Here is a 10,675-nt window from a genome sequence, read left to right as displayed (position 1 = left end):
GGTTGTTCTAATCAAATATTTGTAGAATATAACCTTACATTCCAGCTTATCCCTCTAGTTCTCAACCCTTCGAAAACAACCTTTCGCTTACAACAGTACTTGCTGGAACTGAAAGGTACCGCTTAGCGATTTTCAATGCATACGGGTATTTGTATGTCTGTTGTCCACCAAGCATACGAGCTTTGATCTTTTTTTTCCCGAAAGATACTGTTGTAACTCGTTACTAATTGTGCAGATGAGCGGGTCGATAGTTTGTTGTTGACTTGTTCCGATTTCTTCAAAGAACTTCCAAATCTTCCGAATGAAGATTACGCCGCTTCAGACCCCGTTACACTGTCTTATTTCATTTGATCAAGTATCTCGGCAACAATTCGATCAATTAGAATACGATGATTGTATTCAGAAATGAAGTTCAATTAAAATCTTGGATTCAGAACAGTGACAAATGTAAAAATACTTTCCTCCAAAATAAACCAAATTAAACTGGGTTTCTCTCCATTATGATCACTGTAGTTATTTCCGAAAAACAGTCAGAACGCCGTCACATATGGAATTACCTCAGCAGTACTCGGATTCATCGGAGCTTACGGTTCTGGTTCTTTCCTCAAATGGCCTCAAAAGGACAAGAAGATGGCTTGCAATATTCCATTCATATTCCGTCAAATTTTTGACGGAAACTTCTGCATAGTATGTTAGGGAAGTTTTCTTTTCGGTAAATCGTATTTATCCTGGATGTCGGACAGCTTGTTGCTAGTGGAGAATGTTACAGTATTCCGTGATTTCGCTGTAGCGTCTTTGACAGATTTTTGACATTCCAAACCATCAAGAAGCGGGTGACTAACCTTTTCCGCATGTTTGCCGCATTATCCCGCAAGATCAGGTGAACCTGCGACGTGGATATGTTCCACATACTTAACATTTCGTGCATTGTTGCATTTTTATTCTCACCAATGTGCGGTCATGCTTATCACTTCTGTTATTATTGTTAAAAATTGCCTTTTTCTTCTTTTTTACCCGCGTACTGCTTGCAACGTTACCGATCTGCAAAACGCGAAGCCGGTTGACTTCCCTGCGTAGGTCAGTGAGTCAGCACGCTATCCAACCCTCGCTGCGTAACCGGTCGCAGACGTTGGAACCCGCCGAGACGTGAACCGATCCGGAGATGCCGAAACGTGTCTCGCATCCCTTCACAGGCACCCTCGCAGGATTTTTAACCAAATGTTAAGCTTGTTGGTGTTGCTAATTTAATGCTCGTTTCTCCGCTGCACTTGAGTTCCGGCAGAATTAGTACTGCTGTCTTTAGCTCCAGGCTGTCCTTTGATCTCTCTGCATACGCTGAGCCCCTTGGCTCCCCAATGTACGTTGAGTCAGCAAACTATTCAACCATCGCTGCGTAACCGGTCGACCCCAGAACCGTCGGAACCCGTCGAGACGTGAACCGATCAGGAGATGTCGAAACTTGACTCGATACCATTTACAGCCACCCTCGCAGGGTTTTTAACCTTTACAGTACCAAGTTAAAAATTTTCTGAAAATTTTGATAAAATTTTGCTCTCATGTCGTCAATTTTTGACCGAATTGGATGGAACCGGCTTTAAAAGATCTGGAATTTAGTCCAGTTTCTATATACCGAGTAGCGTTCAAATCCGTGGACCGATTCCGGAATTAATCCGAATTCCCTTGGGGTATATCCGGCATCCCAGTGGGGTGACGGACGAGTTTTGAAGAAACATCCCATAAATTTAAGTAATTGTGTTTTGAAATGTACTACATATGACTATTTCCCCTTGATCCTTCACAATAGACATGAATTGAACCAATCTTGGCCACCGGAGAACTGTTCCGGGAGAACCTAAGAAAATGTATATATTTTTCTATCATTCCAGCGATTTGGGTTCATAGCTTTATACGAAATGCGAAGTTCTTCCAATAGGGATCTTTAGGGGTGTGCGGGTTAAGGCATATTCTGATGCAGATTAGTACCGTGAGTTAATGTCTCAGTCCTTTTTCAATTTTTTTGGCCCGAAACTATTGAAAAAAACATTTTTTAGTTTGTTTACTTTTAGGACAATAACACATCCAAACCAATGCGACTTGCACGACCCTATAGGTTGCCTTATCAGATCTACCATAGTTTGCAGATGAAACTTGGGATGGCAGGTTGCTAGCGGATTGACAAAGTACCAGATCATGCTGTGTGGGGTGCTGTCCCGGTTAACAATGAGGCGAACGAGATATTTACAGATACGTCATTTAGTAGGACAACTGTCAGTTTGCTGGTTGAGTTTAATTTGGTTTTTTTTAAATTTAAAAATCATAAAGGAATAATTAAGGTTTAAGAATGATATGAGTGTACTCGTAAGGACACCCGCTACCAATACATATGAAAAACTAGCACAATTTTTCCAAATTAAAGTTCCCTATTATACGGTTCTACAGCTCCCTCAAGGCCATTCCTGCACCGGTTCCGTACGGATGGACATTTGACTCCGTTTTGAAAACCAAGATGGCGGTTTCCGGTTACCACAACAGTCAAAAGTATTGTCAATATGGGTGTCATTCGAAAGGGGGGTCAATAGAAGACAGAAATTGATTTTTTCGCCATTTTCTAAGCAAAGATAGCGGCTTCCGGTTTCCACAAAGCAGTGAAAACCACCGTCAATAATGGTGTCACTGTAAAGCGGGTGGTCTGCAAAAGACGAAAATTGGTTGTTTACGCCATTTTGAAAATCAAGATGGTAACTTCCTGTTCCAAAGAAACAATGAAAATCATTGTCAGTATGGGTGGCATTTGAAATGGAGTGATCAGTAGAAGACGGGAATTGATGATTGACGCCATTTTAAAAACCAAGATGGCGGCTTCCGGTTTCCACAAAACAGTGATGACTGTCATCAATATGGAAGTCATTTGCGAGTGGATGGTCGGCAGATACGGATATTGATTGACGCCATTTTGGAAAGCAAGATGATGGTACCACAAAATAGTCAAAATCATCATCGGTATGGGTTTTATTTAGAAATGAACGATCACCCAAGTAGCAATTTTTATTTCAACAACTATTTCATACCAACAATAAGTATGTGCTGTTGTGACAGACAACTAAGTTTCTTCGTGACTCAAAAGGTACAGATTTAGACTGATTTTCAATATAGTTCAACGAAACTTTTAAAACTTGCTCCCGTTTCGTAGTCATTACGATGCGAGAATAACCGAATTAAATCATATTGTTGTCAATATGTTGAACGCAGATCTCAACAAGATTAGTTCATTCTAGCCGATGTTCACATGGGCTGTCAATCGGCAATATTATTATAATAATAATTTTCGATTTGGACATGTGTATTTTTCCTCGTTCAATACTGCGGGTCGTGATCGTGCGTTGCATTGGAGATGTATTTGTTGATTCACGCGTTCGGGGTTGGTGTCGGTGTCGGCTTCATAATGTGCTGGGGGAACGACGGCGACTGGGATGCCGCGGTTGCCTACTTTTTTTCTCTTTTTTCTTTACTTTGTAAGTAGGGCGGCGTACCCTTCTTTTCAGGGCGGCCTAGGTGCTTCTACAGAATTTCGGATTTTTGTTTCACAACAAGGAAAGGTAAATAAACTAATAGATTTACCGATTTACGTTTAGCTGTGAAGGAGAGCTAGGCTCGTTCGGCTGATCCTTCACAGCGAGAGCGGAAAGGCGTCTTCTGGGTCCTTTATACTTAGCCGAGGAAGCGAGTTGCTCCTTGGCGCTTAGCTTCCTTTTCCGGCAACCCGATACCAAAACACTTGAGTACCCGAACCATGGGTCGGCACTTTTCGAACGGGATTGTCACCGTCGCACACGCGCACTTCACCGCACTGGTTATTGTGGCGGGAAACTGTCCCGAAAAACAAAAAAACTCGGGGCGTCTGTTCGATGCCGTGGTCCGTCACTATCTAAAAACCTCGATGGCCGCCTTCTCCACGACACGAAAAAACAAACACCAACACCAAAAAACCGTACCGGACCAACGTGCCTGAAGTTTGTATGGGATTTTTCGACAATTTATATGGAGAAAACCCACTAGCTCGCATTTTCACCGCTAGGTGGCACAGTATGCATCGAATTATCACTGTAAGTGAAAATAAGAACTATAATTTAATTGTGTACAACTTTGTCGAAGACTGCTAGTAAATTCGGCTGTGTTAAAAGAAGTTATTAAACTTTTAGCGAAGTGGTGTCTGAGTCAGTTTTGAATGGGGCCTAGCAGTGCATGGTAGTGTATCGGTACTAGGTTCTAACAAACTAAACATTTTTGTGGAATAATGATTAGATTTAGCTGAATGGTATGTTCGGAAGAATTGTAATACATAATACGAGTTATGTCTTGGTTAGAAAATTTTAGTGCCACCTGTGACCGCATAGATGGCACCAACACTAACTTTTCAACGGAAAGAGATAGAAATTAGGTGTCTCCTACAAATATCACCGGTTCTATTTACTATAGAATCCATTCGAAAAATGGTTTTTGAAGAAAATTGTTCAAGGAGCTTAACTTTTCGCGGTAGTGATGCTATCTATGCGATTTTTTCAGTTAAATATTAAAAGTTATTTTTCTCTTATCACAAATATTTTAATTTTGAAGATTCTAATGCCATCGTTTTCTGTAGATATTTTTACAAAAAAAAATACTTATAATTTCAATATAATTTGAGCGCATCCTGAGATGCACTGTTTTGAAGGGAAGAACTCGAATTTTCTCATATAAAAATCCATTTTTATTGGCCAAAATTGAAAAAAATCTTCAAACAGTCATAAAAATTGACCCTGATCTGCTAAAAAGAAACCAAAAACGTAGTTTTTTCATAATTTCTCGTCTACTTCACGATAAATTATGTGTGAACTCAGAATACTCAAATTGGTTTTTTTTTGTTGTGCGCCTGCAATTTTATATGGGAAATAGAGTTTTTTGCTTCAAAATATCGCTGATTTGCTATTTTGCTGAAAAAATCGGATAGTTAGCAGCACTGCCGCCAATAACTAATATTTTTTCTAAACTCCTTGAACAATTTTCTTCAAAAACCCATCTTACGGTTTGGTTCTACAGTAAATAGAACCGGAAATATGTTCAAAAGGAAATCAAGGTTTTTGACAATTTACCAAAACAGGGGGGGGGGGGCTCCCATGGCCCGAGGGGTGATTGAATAGACACAAAAATTTGGGTTTTTATATATTGGCCCTAGATGAACAATTCCTCCAAATTTGATTCAAATTCGTGAAGGTCAATTACAGGTGCCTTGATCACTGCGCGTGGAATGACCCTTACATAGAAAACATGGGAATTGGAGGAGAGACCATCAAGCCATCTGATTGAAACGATTTGGACAGGAAGAGTGGAGTAGCCAGATTCTTGTTGCTAACATTTCGTGAACATTGCGCAGGATTTTCTCCCCACCTATTGAGGCTACTTTTTATAACAATGGCTTGCATTGTAATTGGCTTATATGGTCTTGTTATTGGAAGTAAAAGCTTCCGTAGTACATGTAAGCGAAGTCACTTTCCGACCACGCAATTCCTTTTTGGCCCTACGTACAGTAGCATGCTGAGTATGGTCAGAGAGTAATGCTTGAACACGTCATGCTTGTCGTGTAAAGATTGCTCAGTGCTATGGAGAGTGTTCCTGTTACAAAGGTGGTAGTACCACCGCTACAACTACATCTACTGACCGCCCCCTTTCAAATGACACCCATACTTAGTATGGTTTTCACTGTTGTTTGTAGTAACCGGAAGCCACCATATTGGTTTTCGAAAATGGCGTCTAAAAACCACTTTATGACTACCCCTTTCTGATACCTATACTGATGATAGTTTTCGCTGTTTTGCAGTAACAGGAAACCGCAAACTTGGTTTTCAAAACTGCATAAATAATCAATTTCGTACTTCTTCTCACCAACACCTTTCAAATGACACCTATATCGATGGTAGTTTTCACTGTTTTGTAGTAACCGGAAGCCGGTTAATCATCAATTTCCGTCCCCTGCTGACACATCCCTTTCAAATGACACCCATATTGATGACGGTTTTCACTGTTTCTTTGGAACATGAACCCGCCATTTTTGTTTTCGAATTGGCGTCAAAAACCAATTTCTGGCTTTTGCTAATCGCTAGCGCTTTACAATGACGCAATTATTGGTGGTGGTTTGCACTGCACTGTGATAACCGGAAGCCGCCATGTTGGTTTTGAAAATGGCGTCAAAAATCAATTTCTGTCTCCTATTGACCACTCCCTTTCCAATGACACCCATATTGATGATGCTTTTCACTGTTTTGTGGTAACCGGAAATCGCCATTTTGCTTTTCAAAATGGCGTCAATTATCAATTTCCGGCTTTTGCTGACCGTTCTCTTTCAAATAACACCCATATTGATGGTGGTTTTCACTGTTTTGTGGTAACCGGAAGCCGCCATCTTGGTTTTCAAAATGGCGTCAAATGTCCATCCGTACGGAACCGGTGCAGGAATGGCCTTGAGGGAGCTGTAGAACCGTATAATTGGAAGAACTTCGCATTTCGTATAAAGCTATGAACCCAAATCGCTGGAATGATAGAAAAATATATACATTTTCTTAGGTTCTCCCGGAACAGTTCTCCAGTGGCCAAGATTGGTCCAGTTCATGTCTATTGTGAAGGATCAATGGGAAATAGTTATATGTAGTACATTTCAAAACACAATTACTTAAATTTATGGGATGTTTCTTCAAAACTCGTCCGTCACCCCACTGGGATGCCGGATATACCCCAAGGGAATTCGGATTAATTCCGGAACCGATCCACGGATTTGAACGCTGCTCGGTATACAGAAACTGGACTAAATTCCAGATCTTTTAAAGCCAGTTCCATCCAATTCGGTCAAAAATTGACGAAATGAGAGCAGAATTTGAACAAAATTTTCAGAATTTTTTTTAACTTGGTACTGTAAAGGTTAACCGACGTGATACTATACTAGGACAAACGAGGATCACATCACAGGCTCCAGTGTTTCCTCGACGCTTATACACTCCGGACAAAAGGGTGACACAGCGTATCCGAACCGATGTAGGTACTGTTTAAAACCACCATGACCAGGCAGGAACTGCGTTAGATCACTTAGGTCACTTCACCATGCTTCCTATTTACCCAGATCGAGAGAACCGGTATGAGTCTGTGAGTCCACCTTCCTTTTTCCGACGAGTCTCATTGTTTTTCGTATTCCCCTGGTCCCCTTCCGCTTATAGCATTCGTTATCTTCCTCTACGATTATGCATGGCCCGGCATTGTTCGACATGATTCTGCCTAAAGCGTTTATAGCTTTGGCCGCCTTCTCGCTAGCATAATCGACGTGGATGTTGAAGTTCAGTCGGTCATCTATCATTACGCCCAGCTGTTTCAGCGCCCGCTTTGAGGAGTATGACATGCTCCCCCCGACAGTGATTTCTGCTCGCTGCAGTACTTTGCACTTGCTGACCAATAGCACCTCCGTTTTGTGATGGGCTATCTGCTTGCGGATGCTTCCAATCCTGTCGATCGCCAACATTTCCACCCCTTCCGGCGTCTCTCCCACTACCGTTATTACAATATCGGCCGTAAAACCGACGATCGCTACGTCCCCAGGGCAGCGTAAGTGTCAGCACGCCGTTATACATCCCGTTCCAAAGCGTTGGACCCGGGATAGAGCCTTACGGGACTCCCGCCGTAATTCTAATCGTTTTTTGTCCCCCGTTTATCTCATAGATCAGGAACCGGTTCTGGAAATAACTCCTTAGAATTCTACACAGGTAGCTAGGGGACCCTCATTTGGTGCAGTGATTCCGCAATGGCTTCCCAACTTGCGCTACTGAACCCGTTTTTTACGTCTATCGTTACCACGGCACAATATCGATTTCCTCTTCTTTTCTGTTTGCGCGCCATATCGGATCTCTCGTCCGTCCGTCCACCATAGACTTACCCTTCCGAAATCCGAACTAGTTTTTTCGAAAACCCCGTTGTCTTACTTTTATTCCTGTCCACCCCTAGTGGTGCAAAGGGCCGTTGTAAAAGATCGCCATCCTGGGCGATTGCCCGCCATCACCATGCTGCCAGGTCAAACTTTCGTCGACTTGTTTTATTTCCTTGTTGAGGTTGCGCCGCAATGAGCCTCTGTTGCGATGTCCTGCTGGGTTCCAGTCTAACGCTTGCTTGAAGATTTCGTTTCCGCCCCTGCACAGAGTGTGACCGACCCACCTCCACTTTCGTTCCCGAATTTCTGTCGCTATCGGCTTCTGGTGACATCGACGATGGAGCTCAGCATTAGAGATCCAGTTGTGAGGCCACGAATTATGTACCGCAGGCATCTATTGATGAAAACCTGCAGCCGTTGCGTGTTCTCCACTGATACGCACCAAGTTTCACTGGCATATAGTAGTAAAGATTTCACGTTTGAGTTGAATATTCGGGTTTTGGCGCGTCGATTAATCTGATTGTTTTTTCCACATATTTCTTAAACTCACAGAAGGCAGCCCTCGCCTTCTTGATCCGTGCTCCTATGTCGATCTTGGTGCACATTTGACTACCAAGATATTGGAAGCTTTCGACATTCTCCACTGCTTGCCCAGCTACCGTAAAGCTGGAAGCGTTGGCCGTGTTTATATCCAACGATTTGGTCTTGTTGACGTTGATTTTGAGACCTGCCGCTGATGAGGGATTGGCACGATCATCAAGCTTACTCTGCATTTCAGAGCGCCGTTGTGCTAGGAGAGCAACGCCATCAGCCAATTCGAAGTCATTCAGATGATCCATAGTAATAGGTTGCCACAGTAACCCACGATTTGGTTCACGGTCAATCGCTCCTATCAGGACCTCATCGATCACGGCGAGGAACAGTAGCTGTGATAGAATACATCCTTGCCTAACTCCAGCCACGACCCGGATGGGGTCAGACAAGACACCATCGTGCAATATTCTGCACGAAAATGCCTCGTACTGTGCTTCAATTAGGTCAGGGCTCCCCACATATTTTCGTGATTTGAGACGGTCGAAAGCTTTTTCATAGTCGATGAACACTAAGTAGAGGGGATGTTGGAGTTCATTGACTTGCTTCAGGATGATACGGAGCGTGACAATATGGTCCGCACAGGATCGTCCGGTACGGAATCCGGCCTGCTGCCGTCGGAGATTTGCGTCAATCTTCTCCGGTTCAAGATCACTTTGCAGAGAACTTTGACGAACGATAGACAGTAACATGATGCCTCGCCAATCATCGCATACAGTCAGGTCACCCTTTTTGGGTACCTTCACTAGGACGCCTTGCATCCAGTTGGCCGGAAGAGTCACGGCGTCCCAGATATTGTAGAATAATTGATGCAACAGTTGTGCAGATACTATGGGGTCAGCTTTGAGCATCTCGGCTGATATGCGATCGACCCCTGGGGCTCTGTTCGATTTCATGTTCTGGATGGCTGTTATAGATAGCTCTTGCAATGACGGAGCTTCGGTGTTGACGCGGGAATTACGTCGAACCCTTGACGGATCATGCCGAGTTGTTGGTGGCGTGACCGACACTTGAAAAAGGTTTTCAAAGTGTTCGAACCAGTGTTTCAGCTGGTCAGCGCGGTCGGTTAACAGCAGTCCAGACGTGTCTTTCACGGGCAACGTAGCATTAATCTTTGTCCCACTAAGACCCCGTTGTCGCTTTCCGTAAATATTGTCAGCCAGTTACTTGCAATTACGAGCGATTAAAAGTCGAGTTTTGTAACCAGCAATTACAATTCGCATTGTTCTACTGGCTTGTTTTTGGCACCGACAGTACCAGTTAGCAGCTTCCCCCTCTGCTCTGTTTTCATCAGCCGCGAATCTGAGCAAAGCAAGGATGGAGAAAAAAACTGTGTAGAGAATGTAATTTGCCGATAAACGAGCTGGAGCCTGTACGTTGTGGCTTTTGTGACGCGTTCTTCCACATTAGTCAGCAATGCTGTGGATTCAACAACCGTTCGAACAGGGATCTGTTTGCGCAGGGAAAGGCAATTTTCGTTTGCTGCAAATGCAAGAATAAGTTGAATGGTCGAAGCGTTTTTTCCTACATCAACGATGCAATAGAATCGCAGCAGTCTCAACCGTCAGACTTAAATACTCTCTCTGCTCTAGTTCGTCAACTTTTCAACCTGATTGAAACGCTCAGTAAACAAGTTGAAAATATCGCAGTTGAGCGCGCTGTTAGTGGACCACCAAACGATTCCAACTGGCCTAAATTAGGTGTTAAACGGCGCCACGGCAATGATGGACAACCCGTGCAAGCCTCTGCCGAGCGTGGAACGAAGTCCATTGACTTAAGCGATTTGTCAGTTCCGGTCGTTGTTACTTCACAACCACCACCGAAATTCTGGCTTTACTTGTCCGGTTTCCAACCAATGGTAACAGTCGACGATGTTCAAAAAATTGTGGCTCGCTGCCTCGATGTGACCGATGCTGTTGACGTGGTGCGTCTAGTTGCCAAACGAGCGGACGTTTCAAAAATGTCGTTCATATCGTTCAAAATTGGACTGGATCCTATCTGGAAGGAACAATCGCTCGATGCTTCAACTTGGCCAACTGGACTTCTGTTCAGGGAATTCGAGGAACAGCCTAAAAACGCGTTTCAGATGGAATGTTTACCCCTTTTATCAACGCAGCAGTGGGGAACCAGCAATTGTTACTG

The 10,675-nt window shown here is 43.3% G+C and overlaps 1 protein-coding gene across 1 annotated transcript; it reads right to left on the bottom strand.

Moving 5' to 3' along the window:
• Window positions 1-8,415: 8,415 nt before the first annotated feature.
• Window positions 8,416-9,384, bottom strand: LOC131676147 (uncharacterized). The gene has a single exon (XM_058955269.1). The coding sequence runs from the start codon at window positions 9,382-9,384 to the stop codon at window positions 8,416-8,418; it is 969 nt and encodes a 322-aa protein (XP_058811252.1).
• Window positions 9,385-10,675: the final 1,291 nt, after the last annotated feature.

Source organism: Topomyia yanbarensis, chromosome 1, assembly GCF_030247195.1.
Source record: "Topomyia yanbarensis strain Yona2022 chromosome 1, ASM3024719v1, whole genome shotgun sequence".
NCBI classification, from domain to species: Eukaryota; Metazoa; Arthropoda; class Insecta; order Diptera; family Culicidae; genus Topomyia; species Topomyia yanbarensis.
Note: the sequence above shows the minus strand (reverse complement) of the source record. Positions and strands in the feature narration are given on the sequence as shown.

What these genes read in the sequence shown, in the direction of transcription:
- LOC131676147 (XM_058955269.1), bottom strand. Translation starts at nt 9,384, where the DNA reads ATGCTCAAAGCTGACCCCATAGTATCTGCACAACTGTTGCATCAATTA.